At 47.5% G+C, this 24,387-nt stretch overlaps 6 protein-coding genes across 6 annotated transcripts; 4 read left to right on the top strand and 2 right to left on the bottom strand.

The window, feature by feature from the left end:
- Positions 1 to 942: 942 nt before the first annotated feature.
- N7473_013218 (uncharacterized protein) lies at positions 943 to 1,995 on the top strand (the record flags this gene model as incomplete). Its single annotated transcript, XM_057159157.1, has 2 exons — positions 943 to 1,270; positions 1,319 to 1,995. Coding segments are annotated over 2 exons (1,005 nt in total), but the record flags the coding sequence as incomplete, so codon positions are not given.
- Positions 1,996 to 4,781: 2,786 nt separating this feature from the next.
- On the top strand, positions 4,782 to 7,842 carry N7473_013217 (esterase/lipase family protein; the record flags this gene model as incomplete). The annotated part of the gene is made up of 3 exons (XM_057159156.1): positions 4,782 to 5,477; positions 5,529 to 5,688; positions 5,741 to 7,842. 3 exons carry the CDS (start codon positions 4,782 to 4,784, stop codon positions 7,840 to 7,842), a joined length of 2,958 nt encoding a protein of 985 aa, XP_057002206.1.
- A 3,684-nt stretch (positions 7,843 to 11,526) lies between these two features.
- On the bottom strand, positions 11,527 to 12,810 carry N7473_013216 (C4-type zinc-finger of DNA polymerase delta; the record flags this gene model as incomplete). Its single annotated transcript, XM_057159155.1, has 1 exon — positions 11,527 to 12,810. The coding sequence occupies one exon, from the start codon at positions 12,808 to 12,810 to the stop codon at positions 11,527 to 11,529; it is 1,284 nt and encodes a 427-aa protein (XP_057002205.1).
- Positions 12,811 to 14,694: 1,884 nt separating this feature from the next.
- Positions 14,695 to 16,369, top strand: N7473_013215 (Zinc finger CCCH-type; the record flags this gene model as incomplete). Its single annotated transcript, XM_057159154.1, has 6 exons — positions 14,695 to 14,892; positions 14,950 to 14,997; positions 15,068 to 15,182; positions 15,245 to 15,367; positions 15,447 to 15,751; positions 15,806 to 16,369. 6 exons carry the CDS (start codon positions 14,695 to 14,697, stop codon positions 16,367 to 16,369), a joined length of 1,353 nt encoding a protein of 450 aa, XP_057002204.1.
- A 2,332-nt stretch (positions 16,370 to 18,701) lies between these two features.
- N7473_013214 (uncharacterized protein) lies at positions 18,702 to 18,926 on the bottom strand (the record flags this gene model as incomplete). The annotated part of the gene is made up of 1 exon (XM_057159153.1): positions 18,702 to 18,926. One exon carries the CDS (start codon positions 18,924 to 18,926, stop codon positions 18,702 to 18,704), a length of 225 nt encoding a protein of 74 aa, XP_057002203.1.
- A 3,365-nt stretch (positions 18,927 to 22,291) lies between these two features.
- N7473_013213 (NUDIX hydrolase) lies at positions 22,292 to 23,194 on the top strand (the record flags this gene model as incomplete). Its single annotated transcript, XM_057159152.1, has 1 exon — positions 22,292 to 23,194. The coding sequence occupies one exon, from the start codon at positions 22,292 to 22,294 to the stop codon at positions 23,192 to 23,194; it is 903 nt and encodes a 300-aa protein (XP_057002202.1).
- Positions 23,195 to 24,387: the final 1,193 nt, after the last annotated feature.

Genomic DNA, 24,387 nt, shown 5'->3' with positions numbered 1-24,387 from the left:
GATGAATGGGTAGTTTCAAGCGATATAACTCTGGTTTTATTGCAATTATCGCCCACATTATTCACATTTGGGGTCTTTGTTTCCAAGGTATCTTGCGGTTGAGCGGGTGCGGCGGGAAGCGGTTGCGGAGGGATTGACGTTATTGATTTTGCGACCCTTCTCAATAGTTTGTCACGTTTGGAACGGTGTTATTAAATTACCCCTTCCTGCTGCTGTATGCTTCCCCCGCCCTATCGTCTCCCTCCAAGTCATCTCTTAGAGCTCGTTTTGCGACGAAAAGTCTAATCTCTGACAAGGGTATTGTTGCAACGAAACAGAACAGGAAGTTCTCCCAGTAATTGGAAAAATGGACGTATGATGCTCTCTGTGCAGATATTTACCAATAATTAAACTATTTCCATTTATGTAATACCGTAAACAAAGAAAAAAAGAGAGGAAAAATAGAAAACTGACAAGATATTGAAAGCAAACTCGAGCTTACGTCGCTGCTTACCACCCGCAAATCCTATTACAAATTTGTCGCGTTTTGAAGGCATTTACGGTGTAATTCATGTAGTCAAGCCTGAACAATAGGAGATCTTTCGTTGACATGAGCTTATTTCTTGGCCTGCTTGACAATCGTTTCAGCAGTCTTTGAAAGTCGACATCCTGAAAGCCGTATCCTGACATCCTGAAAGTGGGATGTGCCACAAGTGGCCTCCCCACCAAAGTCCAAAAATGGGCGACGCTCTGGCATCACCTCGTCTGGGAGTCTGAAGTTTTGATAGAATGTAAAGTAAGGGAAACATTAACAGCTAACGTAGAAGGATAGAAAATTGGCGTTACCTTCGAAAAGGACCATTCACCTTAAACAGACCAAATCTTGAATGCATCATTTTGAGCCATGGAATTGGCATCCACGCCTTTAAATTTCCCTATGAAAAGACACCACCGTTTCATAGAACTATAGCTATATTGATTGGGATGAGCTTTGTTTTCTGGGTGATAGTGCATGGCGTAGCTGACGGCGCTTACAAGGGGCTCAGTACGGTGACCGACGTTCTCGCCGTGAGACCGCCAAAGTGGAGAGAATCATACACGCTTGAATGGAATGAGAATATAAAAGATCTTCCTTTCTTTAGGATGGTAACTCCGGAAGGACCTCAGCAAAACAAAGCATTGTCCTTCTCCTCTATGCACTACAACTTTGGGAGTCTAGCTCAGCGTGAAGGCTTCAAGGACCAACTGCGCGTACACGGAATTCGTGCTGGTGTTGCAAACTGCATTGACCGTAAGTCATTTTCAGTTTTCTTACAGAATCTACACTGACCTCATTAAGCCAAGGCGTCGGAAGCGACCCGTGGCCAGGCTCTTGACCATCAAAACCATGACACGCATATTAAATACCAATCTGTGCTCAAGTCTTTGGATATTCAGGCCTTATTCTATGACTTGGAACCTGACTATGAGTGTCGCAACATGGAGCAGAGCATGGCTCACCACAGAGATCCTAATGCTCCCCAGAGATTAGATGCAGCTGCTATCACAGCATTTGAAGAGAGAGATGACATCAAGGCTATGAAATGGAGAATTGCTTTCCTGACTGCACAGATTGCTGGAAAGCCCCAGCTAAATGAACAACTTGCTGTTGAACGCACACAGCTCTATAACAGGAAAGCCAAATGTCTAGAAGCTTGGAAGAAGGCATTCATCCAAGATTGGTGGCATTCGGCGTACGACGAATACGTCTCCGGAAACGAATTCACGGAACGCGACGGAACGTCTTTATTCAACATATATCAGAAGTATCTACCAGAGCATGCTCGTCTCAGAGAATCCCTCTTCACGGAAACTTCATTGGATAGCGTTATCAGCCAACAATGCCTAGAGGATATAGTTGCGCTTTTCACATCCACGGAACGTGTCGTTTACTATCCCGGTCTTTTACCTGAGGAAAATCGATGTCCGATATGTTCCAAGCTTATGTCACAGTACGTATCCTCTGTCGCTTGTTGAAGATTCCCGGACTAACCAAAGTAGAATACCATTTCAAGGGAAGGCAAACATATCTTGCAGTGCCGAAGACAATCACTAGGTGGGCCACAATACCAACAACGATATAGGAACGAGAAGCGCGCCCATAGGCGTGTCCAGCGGAACTTTGTGCTGTTCTGCTATCTCTGCGCGGAAATGTACTGCGATGAGCAAGCCTGGATTGGCCACTGCCAAAGCCGCATTAATAATCTCCAGCCTCGATGTGGGATGTTAACATTCCGTTATACGCTTGTTGCCCCTGGCTTTTGTCCATTTTGCCTGGGCGATGAAGACAAAAAATCGGACGAAAGATTTCAACAGTGGGTGGCTAAGGCAACACTCCTTAATCACATTGACCAACATCTTGACGCTTTGGGAACATCAACAGTCTTCTTCTGTCCACATCCTTGTTGAGAAAGGACTATACCAACGTTACGAACCTTCGTCGCCACTTCTTTGATGCGCATTCCATTGAAGAAACGCGGTCTAACTGCGTCAGTCGAAAACGAAAATGGCAGACAGAGGACCAGGCTCAGGATTAGACTCACCTTCATGTCTCGGTTATACAAGTCATTCCCGATTTTGAGTGAGCTTCGCAAGAATGGTAGAGCAGTCAACTTTCGAAATGTTCAGTACAGATGACAGGAGAACCAATAGAGCAGTTTATCCCTTGTGATGGAACCCAAGCGTTCATGAAGTAGTTACATGCAGTAGAGGATCAAGTCCCGGAATGTAGATAGCCTGTTCTTCTTAATCATTTGTCTTATTCTAAGACTCATTATAAGATGCCTTACAAATATACACATACTACAGTACTGTATATTTGTAGAGACAGGAACCTGCAATACCTAGAAATTATGTTTTCGGCCGTGACAAAATAGTAGCTCCCCTGGTCTGGTCTAGGTTGGAAACCTCTACAGCAGCAATCCTGCGACACCTTTTTGGTTCACTCAATGGCTTTCAGTCCCCACTCGCCGCCATGTTTCAGATTATCACGGGGTCAGGCTGGGGACAGCATGCTTTCGGTCTGGCCCGTTCGTAAGAGGTGGATGCCTTTACATTATAAATACTGTTCCTCCTTCTGTTCTGCTGTACCACTTCACATTTGCTGTTCTACCTAACCGCCTTCCTCTGAGATCAATTTCCATTTCGTTCATTATGAGGCCTATTATTCTTTTTCTACTTGGCCTAGCGTGCTTTGCCAGAGCTAGCAATAATGCAGCATGCGACAATGCCAATAATAGCAAGCTAGAGGCCCGCCGTGCCGATGGATATCGATCTGTTGCCTACTTCGTCAACTAGGTCAGTTCGCATAACACAACACCTTTGGAATCAACCAAAACCACTTACGAGATGGCGGTTGAGTCAGTCTTATGTTGTATTTTAACCATAACTTGATTTTTCAATTTTAGCCTTCACTCGATCTGATAGACTAGTAGTGGACATGATCTGGACTTCCGGCTTGTTCATCCCAAGCGCTTCTATCTGTACGTTCAACGTGGGTTAAAACATTGGGTGATCGGACGGATGTTGATGCAAGGAAGCTGATTATCCACCAACTACTTCCTTGAGATCGGGTGAAGGGCAGATTACTTATGGCGTCCATTCGCGATCTCGATCTATGGATCCGGTGGTGGGCGCATACGAGGAAGTTGGTTCCCATAGATCAAGCAGTTCAGGTCAGTTAGTATCATCATCGTTGAAGGAAGCCATCCTCTCCAAGCAGAAGATTCTACTGAGGAAACTAATAACATGGTCATGAGTTGTTGGTGGTAGCTTCCACCAAAGGCGTTACAGTACACCGCGTCAAGTCGAGAGAACTGTGGTTAACGAGCTGAGGATTATAATAAGCAGGTTCATCAGTAGTCCACAGGTAAGGGAATACGGCAAGCCACTATTTGCAATGCCTGGTGTCCAGTAAGCCTCTCAGATTGTCACTTAGGACACATGAGTGGCAAGAGGGAAATGACAGTCGGAAATACTGTTTACTCAATCATATCGTGTATCGATCGGATATCAAGATATCAACAAGTCTGAATTGCTGTAAGTCCCCTAACTGGCAATTGATGGGCACAATAACGACTAATACATGCGGGTCTAACTAACTAACTATAGTATCTCCGTTCTCCACTCTCCACTGCTGGTACTGTTTCAACAAGGAACAACTTGCCTGATTCTTAAGTCTCTCGTCAGCACTGGTGTTGGACTTGTTTGCATTGTCACAGAAAATTGTAGTTCTTAGGGATCGTCAGTACAATTACTGTATTGGGCTGAAAATGTTTTGGCCCTCGAGAGCTCTATTGTAGCAGTGGTTGTCGTGGTTATCTCCTGTAGTGCAGCTTGTAGAGGGCAAACAGGTTAGTTAACAAAGCTGTGACAAGTTTGTTTTCACGTAGAGGCAAGTAAGGGCGTGTTTGCCGGGCAGATGTCGGCAGCAGCCGGGAGGGAAGTTATCCCTTGTCCTAGGCGCAGTACCTGGAATAAGGGTCTGATCTTAGAATTTAATACAGTACAATTTGGGCCCTGTTGGTGAGGAGGAGTGTGTCGCAGCCACGTGACGGTGTTCGGTACGGGACAACATCCCTCCGAAGCCTGGGGTCCTTGGGCACTCAGGTCGGAGAGGGGTTACGAGCTGAAGCCTTCGTACTAAGTCTGTCGACCCAAAGGTCCTAGCCGTGAAACAGATGTTGATGTGTCTATCAACATATTCAAATCTAGCCCACTTTTACATTTAGTCTCTCCTTGTCACAGCATATTGAGTGTCAATAATGTTGCGACAGTTCATGCCACGACGGCGAGCGGCGCCCAAGAGCAAGAAGTTTGGCATGTTTATCTTTGCTGACCAAGAACCCGATACCGCCGCTGTCGTTGACATTGTTGCGATCCATGGTTTAAATGGCCACTATTTCCAGACGTGGGCAACACCCGTATCTGACGGGCGAGAGGTCAATTGGCTGAAAGATCTCCTCCCGAAACAGATCCCGAACGCTCGAATCATGTCATTTGGTTACAATTCAGCAGTGCAGATGAGTAAATCTGCCGGGGACATTTCCTTGTTCGCGGATCAGCTCCTGGAGGACTTGTTCATTAGAAGGCAGCGCCAGGAGGAACCAGGTCGGCCGATCATATTCATCTGTCATAGTCTAGGCGGAATTGTTTTCAAACAGACACTCAATCGGGCATTTGAAAAGGCAAGGTATCGACCACTGCTGCAGAAGGTCGTCGGAGTGATTTTCTTTGGCACACCCCATCAAGGGTCTGATCTTGCCAGCTGGGGTACTGTGCTCAGCAATATCATCCGATTTGGCACACTTGGTACAACCACCAATTCGAGGCTGTCTAGAGACTTGGAAAGCAACTCCCGCATCTTGGCCAGCATATCCAAGTCCTTCGTGGAACGTGGGAAGGACCTGGAGATTTATAGCTTCTATGAAACCGATATGATGAAGAGGTTGAATTGTCGGGTGAGTGCAGGACAGTGTTGGCTTAGTTTCTACAAAGTGCTTAGATTTTAGGTTGTCGAAAACCACTCTGCGATCTTACAATGGTCTAACGAAACTGCCCTCCCGATGAATGGCGATCATCGCAGTATTTGCAAATTCTCTGACGAAAACGAGGAGAGATACCAACCTGTGTGGGTGAACCTTTCGAATATGGCCCGAAAATATGTGCATGGTGAGGCATTTATCCGTGACCTTCCAGTGTCTGGGCTAACATTGTTTGCAAGGTCCTTCGGGAAATGAGCAAATGGGAAAAGAAAAATTGCTTTCGGATTTGTGGACGTCTAATTACGAAGATCATAAGGGTCGAAACCTGTGCCCCATAGAAGGAACATGTACGTGGATCTTTCAGCATCGTGCATACGAACAGTGGTTGCAAACCCCATCGTCATTTATTTGGATATCTGCCCACCCTGGATGTGGCAAATCCGTTCTCACCTCCTATTTGGTGGACTATCATCGGCAGGCAGACAGCGAATTGTCATCACAGAACTTGTGTTTTTTCTTTTTCAAAAGAGACGATAAGGAACAGAGCAATGCCATTTATGCAATGCAGGCAATATTGCATCAGCTTTACAAAGCACAAGGAAGTCTGGCAAAACATGCCAGCAAGCACCTGACAAGTGGGCACAGCCTGGATAATTTGGCCACCTTATGGGAGATCTTCACCCGGTCGGTTAGTGATAGTCACGCAAAACCCACCCTGTGCTTTATTGATGCCCTTGATGAATGCGAACCTGTTTCTCGAGAACAACTGATACGACTCATGTTGGATTCATTTGTTACCTGGGGAGACGGACCAGTGGCCAAGATCTTAATCAAGATCTTGATCACAAGTCGACCTGACAATTCCATAAAGGTTGCCTTCAACAAAGCCCAGAACCAAGTCAAGCTGGGTCAATCAAGGAGTCCTCAATCTGGAGAAACTTCTGGGCCATTTTGCTCGATGATTCGGCTCCGGGGAGAGGATGAAACGGAGGCAATTACCAGGGACATCGAGTTGGTTGTTAAAGCTGCTATTAATGGCCTCGTGGTTCAAGGGTTTCCTGAAAAATTATTGACAGATATTATGGCCGAGCTCATCGATCGCGCCGACAGGACCTTTCTGTGGACAACACTAATCATCAGGTTACTGCAAGAGCGAACTGAGGCAGGAGCGTCTCAGAGAGATCTACGTGCCATTCTCCAGAGCCGCAGCGTCGATGCCATCTATACTGAGCTGCTCAAAGCACGGAAAGATCCTAAAAAAGCGAGAAAGATGCTACAGATTATGATTGCAGCAATCCGACCCCTCACAGTGGCTGAACTCAGCGTTGCATTGGCCGTTCATCCCGATCATGACACATTCGCTGTGTCTGAGTCCTCTACACGACCTAGCCTTCAAACGTTTGACAATGTTAACTCCGACTTGGTTTATCCACTCGAAAACCATGTCAAGGCTCTCGGTGGACATTTCGTGCGAATTATCAAGGAGAGGGTTTACTTTGTCCATGAAACTGCACGAGAATTTCTGCTGAGGCCAACCGCACAGTATCGAAATGCTGCTACCACGCCAACTTGCGATGCAAGGTCGCCAAATCTCCAGGGGTCGGAGGAAATGAGTGGTCTTTTCGAGATTGAGCTTGGCGAAGAGGCTCCAGTATTTTCTGGGAACACCATTAACGATACTGATAACCACGCCATGGCCGAAGGCTTACCGCTCAGTCCATTCAATGACTATTCCAACAGTGGTCACCAGTGTATCGTGGAAGAAGGCTCTGTATGGCAGCACACCTTCTCATTCTCTGTGTCGCACGCTCTCCTACTGGAAGTGTGCGTGACATACCTTTATTGCCTGGCAAAAAATTCAAAATCCGGCGAACGAGGACAGCCTCCCACAGGAAACATTGGTGAGTTCTTCCGATACGCTGCCAAGTCGTGGATAAGCCACTTCCACAGGGTGCGCACGCGAATCCCATCGAATGCCCTGCCATATTATTATGGGCTGTGCCATCCCAAGTTCCATGGCTTTCGGGTGTGGATTCAAGAAGTTGGGTTGAATCCGCAAACGATGCTTAGTGGTGCGCTAGGCAGCACCGAGGATGTGCAAGACCGTCTTTTGAGACTCTTCCAACTCGACCCCGATGATGTTGATTTGAGCCGGTCGGGCAACGATATCGACGATGATCCTATCGATACCACTGAAATAGCCGGGCCTGCTGGCCTCCCAGACGTCAATTCCATACGCATACGGGCCCTATCGAGCAATCCCAGTGCGCAAAGGGTACACAATTTTCCGACTCATGTTGATGAATTTGGATTTGTTTCTCTTCGACCAAAGCAGGAATAGGACGAGGACTTGACCTAACAAACCCTGCACAAAGGTACATGATTTCGTTGTGTAACACTTTGCCGTCCAAATTGCGTCAGTTTAGTCAGTTTTGGAATTCGTAGTTAGTTGTTTCTATCCAGTTGTGCAGGCAACCATCTGTCGCCTGACGTCGACCTCCCTTTTTTCCAGCGCATGTAGGCCCGGATTTATTTGCTAGGCACATATCCGATCTCCAAGCCTGGTGGGGAAGTAACCTTGACCAATTTATGGCTCCTTTTTAAAGAGGTGAACCCTTGTGGTTTTTGGAAGCCAGCTCCTATGTGACACTTACTTCCTAATCTATGGCCTGTCACACCAACTCTTCCAACACGTTAAGTGGCACTGTAGCCTCAGCAACCCTGGCCAATGATGGTCTTCTGAGGACTTTAAAAGCCGTTCCAACGAAACAAAAATCTTTACGCGACCTGATTGAGGAGGTCGAGTCTGTAAAGGCGACTTTACAGCGGTTGGGGAAGACTGTGGGAGTCGCCTCTGATGCCATCATTCCCAGGCTCGATCCTCCGTTGCAAAGGTTACAGGAGACCTGCGATTGGCTCTCTCGGGTAGTCTTACAGACCATTCAATCGATGACTGATGGAGAAAGCTCATTCATTAAACATCAATGAAGAATTTTGATAAACAACCGACAGAGTCAGATTGAGAATTTGAGACTGATCTTCAACGGCTATAAATCGGTTCTTGACGCAGCAATTGAAACTCAGACACTGTAAGTCTACGCTTTCACGAATAAGAGAATGACTACTAACTGATATTTTCGATTTTAAAGTCAGGATTCATGTATCACGGGTCTGGGGGCTAACGAAGTCAAAGAGTTGATAGAAAATACAATCGCAGACTTTGAGGCCCTCGAGAGTGACGCCAAGACAAACCTTACAAAGGTGACATCTACTGATGTGGATCAACTCACGAAAAAAAACATTTCAACTTTCAAATATTGTCGTGAACTTTGTGATTCTTTACTCGGAATTTTGGAGTCAGTTAACACCGACTTGAAGAACTCAACAAACCAAGGCAAGATACCACAGAATGCAGGGGCGAATACTGCAACTACCAACTATCAAATAAAGGTCTCAGAGAGGCTTGTGGCGATCAACAAAAGTGATGGAAACAGCTCCCAAGTCCAGGTCGCAGGATACATGTCGGATAAAGGGCTGCAGAAATTGTCAGCAGACGTAGTGGAATGGTGGTCCAAGTCCCGATAATTGCCAATGTGATAGTCCTTTACCACCAATCATCATCATCCAATTGGCACATGCCTCTTCATAACCGTTCGTATTGTTTCGCTTATTGATTTCTGTCCCGTGCAATGAGTTGCACACCTAACTGGCAGCCAGTGATGGACTGTACCACTCCTAGTAGTTGGTTTATTGGTCCTTTCCATTTGAAAAACTCAAGTTTCGTACTCAAAGTCTTCGCTGAATCAATTCTTTTCAGTACTCTTATGGATACCACGAAGGTATGCTTAGCTGATGACGATTTGAGACTTATGCTGAATCTTGAATTTTACTAGGAAGCGAGCAGAGCACGAAGCAAAGAAAGCTTTAAGACCAAGGAGCTAAAGGAGGATCGTAGTGTGGCTGATACTCCTCGGAAGAGATATCAATAACGGACAATCCCTCTTGGAAATGCCTCTCATATAGTCCTTGTGGCATGGGATCCATGACCCACAGATTATCACATGAAACAGCGGATATCATCAACCGAACCAAGAGTTTGAGCAATGCGGCGTCGACCTGGGATTTTTCCGTGTCTACTGCCTTCGGCGATGAACTAGCCGAAATACACAATCACTTGGAGCACTGTTGGAATACCGATTGTTTGAGCTAGCGCTTTTTGGGATGGAATCCAGTCTCCTCGTGAGTTATTCCGTGTTGTACACGCCCAATACAGATGCTTATATGTTAATTTTGCAGAAACACGCTATCAAGCAACTCCAAGAGACGTAAAAACGCACAAGGAGGAGACGAACAAGGCTGCGTGAACATGTGATTTTATGCCCCTGAAATCAAGAAGGGGCTTCATGGCCAGAAATCTCATACATCATACCATTCGGTGCGATGTTCACACTGTCTTTTAGCAATTCCAACAGCCGCGGCGGTTGCTGATAATCCAAGAAGCCCATCTTGTCTCGCCCGCGCCACCGGACCGCTCGGGCCAAGAAAGTCGTGTAACAGTAATTATATGCGATCATCACGCTCGGGTAGAAGGACATCACGCTCGGGTAGAAGGACTGGAAGTCCAGAACCACGAGCGGGCCGGTGTAGAAATCACTCCGTGGTTCCATGACCAGAGGCAGGCAATCCAAGACATTCTGCTGTCCCACCTGCTTCCTGCTGGGAGATACCAGCAAGAAATTCTCTGGTTTGGCGATTCGAAACATCAGCGACTCCACTTTGGATTGCGATCCTCGTGCAAAAACCGAGTAGAAGTCAATTCCCAGCAGTCTCGCTTATTCACTCGTTCGCGGAATTAACTCGTTCGCGTCGAGGATCTCCAGGTTCATTTGGACTCGAGATATGAAGTATTCCACAACCTTCAGCATACTGCGTGGCTTTCCGCTTTGATACCATTGTGTCAGATCCTTGGCTGAGCAGTGAGGGATCCGACGCTGCAGGAGATGAAAAGCTACATTCTCCATGGTATACTGCAGGAGATTCAGGAGATTCAATTCGCCTCTCATGGCACGCCAAATGTTGACCGTGTGCCGGGCCGGTCACTCGAATCGACGAGCATGTTCCAACCCCCACCAATCAGGCTCCTTCCCAAAGTTGCCGTGAGACTGCGATTTGACTCGCGCCAGCTCGTCGCACAGATCAAAGTCGTATTTCTTTCGAGCTGGTTCAATCACATATCCGCAGGACGTGAGGTGCACTTCGTAACCGGTGATGATATCTGGGTCATGGTACCGGACAATACAATATCAATTAGTCGGTTGATCAAGTCCAGTTCAGTCGGCTCATGCTCAACTTCTATTTTGAGAGCCTTAGAGATCCTCGCTTTCGGTTCCTCACTGTCGCCCCGGTAGATCATTTCCACATGAACACCGGGTAGATAACTGTTCACCTCGATGTCCTCGTTTTCGGATTGAATGCACCTGAAGATGCAAGAGATCTCGTCCTCGTCGGGGTTCCCCAATAAAGCTCCACGAGTCTTGACATGGACTTCCAAGCTCATCGTACTCATGTACTGCGTCTGGTGCTCCACACTTGTAGTTTTCGCCCCTGAGATTTGCAACCATACGGGTGCTTTCGTGTCGGCCTTCAATTTGTGACAGGGCTTCTGGGCCCTTTCGTTATAGTACTGCTTGTCCTGGATCGGCGTGATTCTTCCAGCTTTTCAAACTAATCGGCGACTTCCGCTCAGATGGGCGGGACAGGTGCAAATTCCCACTCTTTCGAGGTGCAGGATTCGCGGAGTTGTTGGTCGATCTTTTTCTGCTGTTCTCGATCGAATAGCTCGAAGATAGCCGATTGCCAAACATCGCCGGCGCATTTGCCGACGGTTCAAAGTCAGGGAGGAAGTGTATTGTATCGCTTTCTAATCGAAACTCTCGACCGGCATACTGGCGAGGCCTTGCCGGCACACCCGTCTCCGTGCTATAGTATGCTTCTTGGTAGACCACAGGGGGACGGCTGTAGTCTTTCATCGTTGTCTCAATTTCCGTGGTCCCGGGAGAAGGGGGTTCGAAGAGACACAGGGTGGTAGACGGCGGAAAAGGAAGGAGTAATGGAGTCTTGAGATGACTTTGGCGACATGTGGATCAAGCGCAACTCTTCTCTCTACTACCGTCAAGGGCAAATGACGTATCAAGTTGAAAGGTAAACCGGCTTCGCTGGCATCACCCGGGGTGCTCCTCGTCGAACAACTAGAGGGAAATGAGTTTGGCACAGGTTGGGAGGATCCGAGGCCATTCTTTGATGAACTGTCGTCGCCTTGGCTGAATCGTAGGATATTGAATGGGTCATTCGGGTCTTTGATGACTGGAAAATTCAGTCGACCGTTGGTCATCTGCGAAGCCGCCCGTGGGCGAATCGTTTGCTGAGGGGCAGATGACTTTGGTGCCGACGATGGTGGTGAAGCTTCGTACTGGCCCAATTTGGTTCTTCTTACAGTTCCGGGTTGGGTACTTTCACTGAACTCCTTTCGCGCATGTGGCGTTTCAGCATTCCCAGAAATTCTTCGTTTTTTGACTGGTCGTGACGGGTCAGGATCGAGTGTTTCACGATGCGATCGTTTTGCAAGATCCCGCGCTTCCTCGTTCATCATCAAGCAATTCATTGCTAGGTTCGAGATCAATTGAAAGGTAGGAAGGCGCTTTACGAGAAACTCCAGCGAAATTCGGGACAAGGTGGCGTCCATGTGCCAAGAGTCCGCGGCTTCGCCGGGCTGGGGATATTCGTCGAATACGCCATCGTAGAAGCTCTCGTCAATAGCTTCGTTCGTAGGCGGTGGAAGCTGTCGTGGTTCTTCTTCGACCGGGTATTCGGTCGATATGCCGTCCGGTTCATCGACGCCCAAAGAGCATTGCTCGCCAGTCTGGGAAGTAAGTGCAAGCCGCTCATCGACGGAAAAATGCGGCGGTTCTTCATCCAGTGCTTGCTGCAGGTGGTGATCATTTTGTCGGGTCGAGTTGTCAGACCCGTCCGGATAGAAATCTCCCACGCTATTCAAGGCTGATTTAATATCTTGTATAATCTGTCCGTCCAAAAACGTCTCAAAAGAGACATCCTTCCCGTCATAAGTATTCTTCTCCTCTACGGCGATTTGAAGAGCCAGCTCGTGGAACTCATCCTCGTGGAACCATCCTGGCTTAGACTGGTTTCGGGGATTAGCAGACATCGAAACTAATTCGTCGCGGCTGAATAGTGTGCTGCCAGGATCGGTGATTCCCATGCGTTTTGGCGCCTCCGAGTCTCGTCCTGCCATAGACCAGCCAGGCTCGGAACCAACCGCTCGTTGAAGGCAGCCGGTCGCAAGAATTCAGTAAAGTCGTGGTGCAGTGCACGCTCCTTGATATTACGTCGGTTGAGGTTGTCTTGTACGCACACATCTGCCTCCAAGGGACAATGACTCTGCTTCGCAAGGGTAGGGTCCTCTAGAATGCTTTCGGGACAAATGGAGCGGTCGATGGTCCAGACTGTTCAGTTCCAAATATTCCGGCACTGGCCGTCGGAACATGACATTGCCACAATCCATGTAAACACTCCCGTGTAAGTTGTAGTCACACATCCATTGCGGGATATACTGGAGGTGGCTCTCATATGGCTGTAGCGGTCGCTTCAGCACGGCTCCTTCGTGCAGCAGATCTGCTAGTCGAGTGACATAGACGGGATTGAGGAGATAGACTTTGAAGAAGGTCCGGTAGCCGACATGGTATCCATAGAAGGGAATCCTTTGACCAAAGTGAGATGTGCGACAAACGCGGTCTTCCGGTCATGAAAATTACTGCGAAAAATAGCCGCCAGAGCATGATCGATCGAGATGTGGAGAGTACGGATGGCCGAGTTGGCTGGAGAAAGAGTGAATGAACGGAACAGTCGAGCATGCGCAAGACCTACTGATCCAACGAACCCGCTTCAGGAGCCACGGACCCACTGTACTCGATGTACAGATAAGGGAAGGCGCCATGGACATGGACGCATACTCGTTGGCCCGTTCGGTCGCCCCGAATACTCGGATCACTGGCACCTTGGGCCTAGCATCTTCGTCGGAATCGTCATCCCGAAAGGGTAGCGGAGGGTCCAGCTTTGATGCGGTCGCTTGATAGTGATCGATGCAGTTGAGCCGCACGCGAAAAGGCTCCATTGGTCCAGTGTGGCTCGATCGGAATGCATCAGCAGCATCGTGCGAAGGAGCACTGAACGCAGCTCCTACCCATATCGTCCTTTGTCTTGAGTAATGCGCGCCTCACTCGTGGAACAGGAGTTGGATCTTGTCGGCCAGGGCAGCAGGAACCAACAAACGCGCCGGCTCCGAAGCGTGGGAGGAACGCCTGATCACGTGGCAACCGTCGCCGGCCAAAATCCACCATTAGCTTCCAAGGTCCCGGAGAGACGAGTGGGTCGGTCGCCTGGCAAAGGGGTTTTCATTTTTCATAATCATCGCACATGTTTACTGACCTCCACCGGTCTCGTGGCGAGTATACCGTGTGCTACTGTGGCCTTTGTATGGTGACCCTACGCGGTCAAGAGGACAAGGCGATTGTGGTTTGGCCGTAATGACCACTCGGTGGTTGAATACGTTAGCGAGTCCTCGCATCATCCGTTCATTGCATCTTTTTAATCAAATCATCTTTTGGATTGTTCCCCTTGGTGGATTAGCCCCATCCTTGCGTACAATACCGCGTCACCTTGCTGTCATACACAGTAGGTATAAACCATACATACCAAGGATACAGTTTACTACAGGTATACAAAACACCAATGAGAAAATAGAGATAAGATCTACGGAGTAAAGAGCATTGTTACTGGTTGAAATACCGTCGAGAATACCCCTGACTCGGAGGTTACATACAGTACGTATCCGATGGGTGATATGTAAAAGGCAGCGAAAGTACGGAGTACTCCGTCACAATACTGAGCCTCATCACCGCGGAAACTTTGGAGGTACTGTTGATGCTGATCGCCATTTCCTGACGCATTCTTCTGACCGCCCACCCTGCGACAACGGAGTTGACTTTCCCCATCGTATCAGCTCCCCTCAGAATCAAGGAATTTCCGCTGCTCTGTGTTTCGATTGAATGTCCATGGTCCTTGCGGAACTCTGCTGCTCGGTGGGATGGGCGTATGCCTTCCTGATTACTCAATCAACATGCGGGAGAATTCGGAGATAGCATCCTTGACCAACCACCTCGGAATCGTGTCAAAGGAAAATACGAAGCACCATAAATCTCTTCAGGACGTTCTGGAGCAATTCAAGCGCCTCCTGGACGACTACAGCTCCCTCAAAAGTGATTATGAAGAGGTGAAGGAAGGCCGTGAGAAATACAAGAGACAAGCTCGTGGTCAGGTACGAAGCTCAAACTCTGGGCTCGGGCGGGAGATGCCAAGGCTGACATCGGGATAGGATCGCAACCCGTTCGTGCTGGTGCTCGTTGATGGTGATGGATATCTCGTAAGAAACGTTTAATGGCTCCAATGACCATCACTTTGCCAGCTAACCTGTAAATTTTTGGTTGTTCTAGTTCCGAGAACATTTTATCAAAGCCGGTGCCGAAGGTGGCATTGAAGCAGCTCGTGAGCTGAGCGACTCCGTCAGGGAGCTCATGGACTCCACACTGGGCATGCAGGCTGATCAGTGTCGGATTATGGTCCGTGTCTACGTAATATGCTTGGATTGTCCAGGACTCTCGCCCGAACAGGCCTATGTGCTTCTGAAGCTCGATCTCTGGCACCTTTCATCTCGGCTTTCAACCGAGCTCAAGATCTCTTTGATTTTGTCGATGCTGCTGAAAGGAAAGAGGGCAGCGATTTTAAAATCAGAGGTGGGTTTCTGACGGCCACCGAACGAGTTGGCATCAGCCAACATTCTCAGCAAGTACTGATCGCTGTTTCGCAAGCCAGAGATGTTCCGACTTTTTGCGGATTCCAATCAGTGCCGACATATCTACTTTGCGGGCTGTCACGATTCTGGATTTGGCTCTCTGTTGACCCCATATAGAGGTAGAGGGGATCGCATCACCCTCATCAGGGCCGCTTCATTTCACGGGGACTTCGAAGAGCTGGGTCTACCGATCAGAGAGCTGCCGTCTGTGTTCAAGTCTACACCTGTTGCTAGCACCAAACCAATTGCCACCGCCAATACCAAGATGGCTTCTACCATAACCATAAATGGCAGCAACAAGCCGATCTGTAGACATTACCAAAGGGCATGATTCTCACACTATGAAAACATTGATCCAGTCTCACTGACGTTATTTTAGGGTATCTGCAAGTACGGTAGTTCTTGCATCAAGCAGCACGTTATGCCGGGTCAAATTTTATCCGCTAAGCCCGCGGATGAGTCGCCGAAACAGTTGTGGTCTACTCCGTGGTCTACTCCAACTATCGAAGGCCGCTCAATGGAGTTTCTTTCCAATCACCTGCCGCCAATGAGCCTCAAAGCCAAGAAATATATCGCCATCAATAAGGATAACGAACGTCTCGACACTTATTGTCCTTGTCCGTCTGCGGATGTTTTGGATGAATTCCACCGCCGTGCTAGAGAGCACAAGATTTGCAACAGTTATCACCTCTCGGGGGAGTGTGACGACCTAAGCTGCCATTACGATCACAGTACAGTCACTGAAGCTATGGTCGATGTACTCAGATACATCCTCCGTTTGCACCCTTGCCCTCGAGCCGGGGCTTGCCGGTCCATCAAATGTTATATGGGGCATCTATGTCAAAAGCCTAACTGTATACCCGTCAAGCGCTGGCCCTGTCGCTTTAATCACCGTGGCCATATGCTTGATCTTCAAGTCGCTCAGTGGGTTGCGCCGGTTTAAGAGGCCGAGGAAGAACAGTCCTCAATGAGCGGTTGCTCGCGCGAAGGCACCTCTTCTCCGGGCACCCCTATCTTCTAAATTGCGCTTACACCGCCTGGGTGACTGGCCCGCGTCACACAGATAAGGATGCAGCTCAGGGAAAAATGTCAGTGCTTTTTCAGTGCTATTTTTATCAGGGACAGGACAGAGGACAGATTCGATATATGTAGAAAGATAAACACTATAGGGGAAGTGGGCGTAAGGCCCCCCGGTTTTAAATGTCTGCTCCCTGAATGTTAGGCAATTAGAGCGAAATATTTGATAAACACATTGATGTACTTTCACCATGTGGGGACTGCGTAGCCTTCTGTTGGCATACCGATAATATCCTACACAACGAGGCGTTCTAGATTGAAGCACGTTCTATATATGCAGATGCGGTTGAAAAAGATTATGATCCCTGGGTGACTACCTAGGAAATAACCCTGAAAGTCTGATTCTAAGATCGGGAACATCCGTCGGAAGATCGACTTATGTTCAAACTAATAAAGGGTACCAAAAATTGTGCCGTCGCCTTGGTAAAAGAATAAAACAGATGGTTGACAGCCTAATATAACATCTCCACCAGGAAAAGATATTTGTACAAGATGCGGCTGTGGATATGGTTGGCCCAACGCGAGGAGTCCGGCGTGGTGATAGGAATGCTATACGCGCGCTCTGCTTTGATCGGGTTTGGCGACTGTCCGCGGACCTCATCTGGCGAGTCAAAATGCTCGTCTGTTAATAGGTTGTTGCGGTAATTGGTTCTCTTGTCTTCGTGCTATGTATATATTAGCCACTCTACATCAAAACCGGGCGCTGATAATGACTGGACGCGCTTAGAAAAGCCAAAATATCATCGGCATTCGCTGTCGACACTGTCGGCCTGATCTCATTCGTAAAGAACTTCACATTGGTTTTTTGAGTACATTTGCAGGGGTTGCAAATAGTGAATTCCACGTGGTGAGATCTACGTCACATAATGGATCAGCATAAGTCTACTTGACGCCTTTCATGCTATTTGTTTATTCAACTTGGGTTGAAACGTCGTGGTGTTGGTCAACTGGAAGGTTTTTAGGCACCCTGTGACGAGCGAAGTATGCTTTGCCCGCCGCGTCATCTCTTTTATCTTTTGTTAGTCCGCACAAGAGAAACGAGAAAAGGGTATGTTATTTATGTCAGCCTAAACTGATACTTGGTGTTCTTATTTCGACTTTCCGTATTGGCCAGGGTTATCGGATCACCCGATTGCAATTCTGCTGTCGTTAGAGTGTCCAAGGGGCATCCGCCACGTATCGCAGGAACATAATTGCGGTTACTTTCTCACTGATGGTATTCATAGCCCTGGGAGCGATGGGTTTCCATTCGCGCAAATTGCTTCGTTAGCTTCCGGTTTGTACACTTTAAGTGGAGAGCAGATGCCTACTTGGGATGCCTTTATGATATGATGGGTAGAGCATCCATGGGTACAGCATCCGTGGGTGCTTTCCTCTCTAATTGAACTCTCGAACATGTAGCGCAATACGGTAAGACTGCTACTGGCGGATTTCCAAGATTTTGATACATGGTTTCAAGATGATATATTTACACCTCCTTCATCCCATTCAGCCTGGACTTACAGTACGCTACACGCCGGAAACCCATCTTTGGCCCAGAAGGGACTGAGATTTTGTGAAGAGTTTGTGTAAGGTTACCCGGCAGAATGTGGCTAGACCGCGGCGCAGCATCAGTGTGGTCTATCACTGGGATTACTCTGAAACGTACGCTAGGGCCAGGTATAATATAGATAAACCCATTGGGCTAGTTATGTTATACTGGAGCTTAGTCAACAGCTGTCACAATTTTCTCCTTCATCTATTTCTATTCCAACATATGGTCAAAGTATCGAAGTACGTCGGCTTTGCTACTGTCTGTGGAATAAGCTGAATCTTTCCCAGGATGCGTTGTACCCCTAGTGATCGTTGAGAATTGCAGTATGCCCACATATCACATAGTATCGTCGTGAAATGTAAAGATCAAGTTGAGCTGCTATTAAGGCCTCCGCAAGATTCTGCAATCTGTGCGTTCCCAAGCGCGCCCGGTGTCATGTTGAACCTGCGATTTTCGTATGTTATCCAACGACGGAACTGCACGTCAAATCGATCACCTTTATATATCTCCATCTCTATCAAGAACATATTCAAGCGCTAGAACGAAAGAAAAAATGCGAAAAACCGTTGCTATTTGCACGCCTAGCCAGAGGCATCTTTTCATGCGAGGGATGGGAGTGGTACTCGGTTCAATAACCGGTCTGTCGTCCTCCGAGGGGGCTCCTTCAAAAAATTTGTCGGGGTAGTATAGTTGGCTCCAGGATTGACCGCGGATGAGGCAATCCTCCGGTAGATGGTGTGTCGACATATCCTCTTCTGTCTTCGATTTCGTTGAACTTGCTGTCGGGGTCGATGTCGGACTCAACGAGGGCCTTGATGAAAGAGTCGATGAGAGCGTTGAGCAATTCCCCGATTCTGACCCACGGGATGAATGCTTCGACTGATTGCATGGCGAGAGGGTGGAGAGCAAGTCTCCAGATGAATGACAATGAGATATGTACACTTGGGTATATACTAGGGTCACCTAGTTGATCGAGCAAGACGGACAGTGTGTGGAAGGCGAGAGTAGTGCAGTGCATGACTCGAGGGGAACGAGATATTTTCGAGACTATTTCTTTCCAGGCACACTCCGTTGACAATCTCTTATCCACATTTTGAGACACGATTGCGTTTGTCCCCAACTCTGTTGCTGATTTCTATAGAATGATCGTCATCAGTTCCACACTAGTGTAATCTGTGCTCTTCGCTGCCACATCGAGAGCGTCACACCAATCTTGAGTGAATGAAGAATGATGCATGAGCCACCTTGTCGTAGCAATAGATTGCATGTTGCGGCATATGTGAGGAATCTCGGAGGGGGCTGGTGGCCGCGGCTCAATAGCCAGGTCAACATTGGCTCAGGGTCGACTCGACGAGCGATTCTTAGCCAACCGATGCATTTTCTGGGCCGGGTTTCCCAGTATCTAATCCCGCTTCTATCAGCTGGTTTGCAAGATCCATATCGACAAATTCAAATATGTTCTCAATGTCCTGCCCCCTAGTGAAGCTACACCAGTTGCACTGATTGGCGATAACTTAAGTCGTGCCCGGCAGACGGCACAGCACTCCCGATCCAACGTGGAGATCTGGAATATTGTAGACCTCTCTTCTTCCTTTTCTCTCATTGAGAAGGGCTCAAGAAGACATTGGGGATTCATTAAAGATACCAGTCGTTGCATCAAGACATTGCGTCCAATCCCGAGTGCAAGCCAAAAGAAGATATAGCCATTTTGGGAAATGAGAAGGCCGGACCATGTCATAATCCAGAGGGCCGTTAAAACACGACGGACAATGTTTGATTGTCTACGAGGCGAGATCATAGGGGCGTCTCTTCTTATCTCGTGTTCATGGCGTTTGGCATCATAAACATGGTACAGATTTTATTCCCTCTCAATTTTTGGTCGTAGCAACGGATTCCTGAAGGCCGTGTCGATTGCCGCTTTAATTAAACGTGATGTATCCTCGTTTTGTATTTTTTTTTAAAAGAGATAATGGGGTGCCTCGTGTGAACCACGGAATTTAGAGAATATACCCGACTCAATCGCAGACATCATATCCTCCCATCGTGAATTTTCGAGGCTCTCGAAGAGAAAACGGCATTGGAGAGGATCCTCTGGAGATTTGGTGGGATCCGCCATTTTGATCTTTCAAGTAGAGTGATGGTAGAGATGAGAGAAAGAATAGAAGACAGGGGTAGATGAACGCTTATACTGATAGCTTTTAGCCGATGCCATTTATTAAATCTTTTGCTACATTGAAAAACTGTGGCATGGCAGAAGGGTGTTTCCGTGAAATGCAACAATTACAAATGAGGTCATACATCACTGTTTTGGATGCCACGTTTCAATTTTTATTCTATGCGTCACGCGATTCCCCGGTCCATCCTGCATGGACTCAGACATTTCATGGCCGCGATCGGAATGATAGCACCACTTCCTTGACCATATCCTCACCTGGCGATGTGGCTTGCAGCTCACTATATTCCACAAGCCCATGATTATAGAATCCGTAGTGCCAAAAGACCATCCATGTTGTAATGTTGTTTGTGTGGAGTATTAAAGACCAATCAATTCAGGTTGCTCGGTCCTGAGAAAGAGAAGGGATGACATTGGTGCCAAGAGAGAGAGAGGAGCTAGGGAACTGTTTATACCATGCTATAGTCATAATGATTGGGTCCCGGCGCTAGCATTCTCCAGCGGCCACTTTAAGAATCCGTTGAATTACCACCGAGTGAACAAGTCTGCCTCAGCTGAAATACACTATTTATCCAATCTTTTCGATAGCACAACGGCCCACAAATTCGTATCAAAAGAACCCTCTATATCGGATTTTCCATCGACAGACCCCCGGACAGACCCTCATAATTGCAGAAACATATTCCCAAAACTCCCGAGTGTTGGCTGAAAAGAACTTTTATCATTATTTCCAAAAGGAATACAAGATATTCTATGTGGGATGTGGGAGCAAGAGCTAAGGGCTCCGTTAGCTCCTTCTAGCCATCCTGGCGTTCGTTTGCGGACGAAGTGGTTGTTCCATTGAATCCAATCATTGACCAAGAACTGAAGACTCACTTTGTTAGAACCAGAAGCTTAGGGTAAAAACACGTATCATTGAACAAAAAACACCTACTGCTAAGGATCTTTTCCTCCAGAATTCCCATCTAATAATCGACCAGTCCATGTGGCTCTAAATGGTCACAAAGCTGGATGAGCTGGTTGCCCATAGCTTCCATGCGGTCCAAGGTCAATGGAGTATACTTTGTTGGCATATATCTGGTTGCGGCTAAGTCATGCTTCATATCCAACTGTTTCTGGAAAAGTGCCAGCCAGCAGTTGTTGAAGTCATTCCAGAGTGGCAGAGGTCTGCACGATCGGCCTCCAGGAATCCTATTTATCACATAATAAGCCATCAGCCGGGACTGAGTGCAGTGAAACACACACCGAGTCCCTGTAAGTTATTTACAAGCCATTTTAAATTCCAGAAGCAGTCGGCTATCAATGCTGTGTACTGGATCCCAAACTGAAATTCAGCCTTAATGTGGATTGCTTCGGAGAGGACGGCACTATGGCAGTTTTATGGCAAATTTATTACCAAACAGCATCTCAGACCCTGGGCTTGGACCACATCGGTGAGAAAATGACCTCCGAATTGCTACATGTTCCCACACTTGGTTGGTTCCATGTGAGATTTCATTCAGATCACCAAAATCCACAAGCCCTGCCAGGATAGGGCGTCCTGTCAGCCACTCGGGCATTGTAGTCCCAGCTTGTGGATTTGTCACAGCGCCAGAGGCCACAGCTCTGTCGTGCACAGGTCACTTGTCCTGATACTGGTTTTCTCTCCTCCTAGTTTCCCTCAGATACAGAGAGAGAGATAGGCACAGCTATGTCAATTGTTCCCTAATCTGTACCATAGCTTCGCATCGCCCTGGCCCATACCTGGGTCTTTCTTATGGAGGGTTCCTTCCAAATGAGAATAACACTCTGTTTTCATATAATGAGCGAGAACCGACCCAAGCACAAAGACCCACCCAATTAGCGCATTAGAGCTAGCGCTTATTGAGACGCCAACATGACACGACGCTGCGTCGCCGCAATGACATGGCGAAAGAGCGGTGTGCTACTGGAGTACGTAGCTTGGCGTCATTCAGATAGCCTAGATGTCCACAGTTGCAATATTATGACTTTAAATATTGAACTCGCTTCCTCGGAGATTGAATTCACAAGTTACAATCTACCCTTCTCTTTCGACGCTTCGATTGATATCTCAACCCATTATGGCAATCTCGCCACATTCTATCCACCGCTGTTCTGAAGTGGTCCCAATTTCCTCCATGCAATTGCATGATGTGATCTTCGAGCACGAGACAGTTTACACAATTACTATCAGCGATATTGACACCCTCGCGGAAGGTATTCACCGAAGACTGCGAGATCTGGGTTTTCCTATCGAAGGCAGGTGTGTCGAAGCTCTTCTTTTCAGCTGTGAAACGAAGCGGGTTCATATGCAAAAGCGGGCTGGCACTGGCACCTCACGGCCTTTCGTATTGGAAGTTCCAGGAGGTGCTGTCGAGCAAGATGACAATACTCTCCAGCTTGCTTCGCTTCGTGAGCTTTTAGAGGAGAGCGGGATATGCATTCTAGGCGCAAAACCTCTCGGTCATGTCTATTTCTACTTTTGGAACCACAAAAACTGCACTACTGGCCCAAACAAATGGTTGATCAAGTTTGCGCTCGCATATGCTGTCTCTGGGCTTGATGTATGGCTATTCAACGACCGTAACTGGGACATTGAACTCAAAATGCCGAAGGGAAACTCATCGATTATTTTCAATCGAGATGAAGTTAGCGATGTTCTATCAATCAACGAGGATGCACTGAAGGAGATGATTTTGTGGGATCCAAAGTATCCAGCAATTGCTAAACACCCCAAGCGTCTTGTCATCCAGCGTGAAACACTATCAATCCTGGAGCACATATTCCACTCTCTGCGCTGTTGGGAAAGGCCGCAAAATGACGTCAATCGGGTTCTTTACGTTGAAAAAGCATCGGACTCGGATATTCAACTTAAAATGCGCGGACAAAGCCTATCCCTCGCGCGTTTGCAGCAAGAAGGCCTAGCAGAGATGATTCAAGGAGTCATAAAGAGGAACTTTGGTGCCCATCTAACTTGTATATAAGGACTTATTCCTTTATGGCTTGAACAGGGTGAAAGCAGTGGCGGGTACTAGTTAGGAAATTTGATGGATCAAGGAGTCGCGTGTGTACGAGGAAGTCAGTAACTGATACCCTTCCAATATATGCAGAATCTGTCATGCAGAATTTATGCCATGAGATGTTCATCGCACGATTGTGACACCTGTCTCTCTCTCCTGTCTTCTCTAAGCCTCGGCCTGTATCGACTGGATATCCTTATATCGCTTCAGATAAACATCAGGAGTGCGGCTCGTGGGGAGCGTGTTCCACAGTACTGTATCAGTCAGTCTCTCGGTAGGCACTTTTGGAAATACAACCTTTCCTTAGACGCCATCCAATCCAACCCCATTGCCAAGTAAAATGTATGCTGACACTTCTCACGTAGTAAATGTAAAGCTGCTTTCACCAACGGATTGCGAAGCCCCTTAACTAATGGATTGCATTCATAATTATGAGGAAAACAACGTGATAATCGGGTAAATTCCAGCGCAACTTATTGCGTAAACCTTTAGTTTCAATCGTTAAGTCAGGTGCTGCTTTAAGCTAGTGGCGGTGCGTTGAGCTGGTACGTGAAGCCCCCTGCAGACTTTTTTGCATTATCCGGATGAAATTGATAGCGCCGTTCGTCTCTGGATCTCCGGGAACCGTCAGTGTCCAGGGCGTTACAAGCACACTCGATATCTGACGTATAATTGGGAAGATAGATACACTATACCTGCTGGGACGTCGATCATTGTTCTGGACTGGCCTCTAGAATTTGGTTTAATATTTCTGTCTTGATTCTTTCTGTTTCTGGTAGATTTTTGGAGACTTGAAGAGATGTTGACGACCAGCAATTTCACTGGGAGATTACATTCAACAAATCTGGCAGTTCAATCCAGAACAACAAAAACTCCATTACTGTGCCCCTCAAGTGAACTAGATGGAGCGAAAGTATGTCCTCTGACTCACTCTGGGAGGAGACCCGCTCATGGAAGATTAGGAAGTATAATGCACAAGGTGTCCAAGGTAGGGCGGGTGTAGGGAGTAATTTTCGACAGCGGGACTTGAGGAAGTAATCTGAGAGAAGCGAAACTATGTCGTCACAGATTAGTTTAACCTGGAAATAAGGTAAAATGGAGAACTATTACCTGTGATTCGGTACCGTAGTAGTCCATGGCCTTCTAGGTGAAGCACC

Source organism: Penicillium subrubescens (genome assembly GCF_028828155.1).
Source record: "Penicillium subrubescens strain IBT 31985 chromosome Unknown utg000013l_segment0_segment0, whole genome shotgun sequence".
Taxonomy (NCBI): Eukaryota; Fungi; Ascomycota; class Eurotiomycetes; order Eurotiales; family Aspergillaceae; genus Penicillium; species Penicillium subrubescens.
The sequence above is the reverse complement of the archived record's forward strand: the minus strand, read 5'-3'. Positions and strand labels throughout refer to the sequence as shown.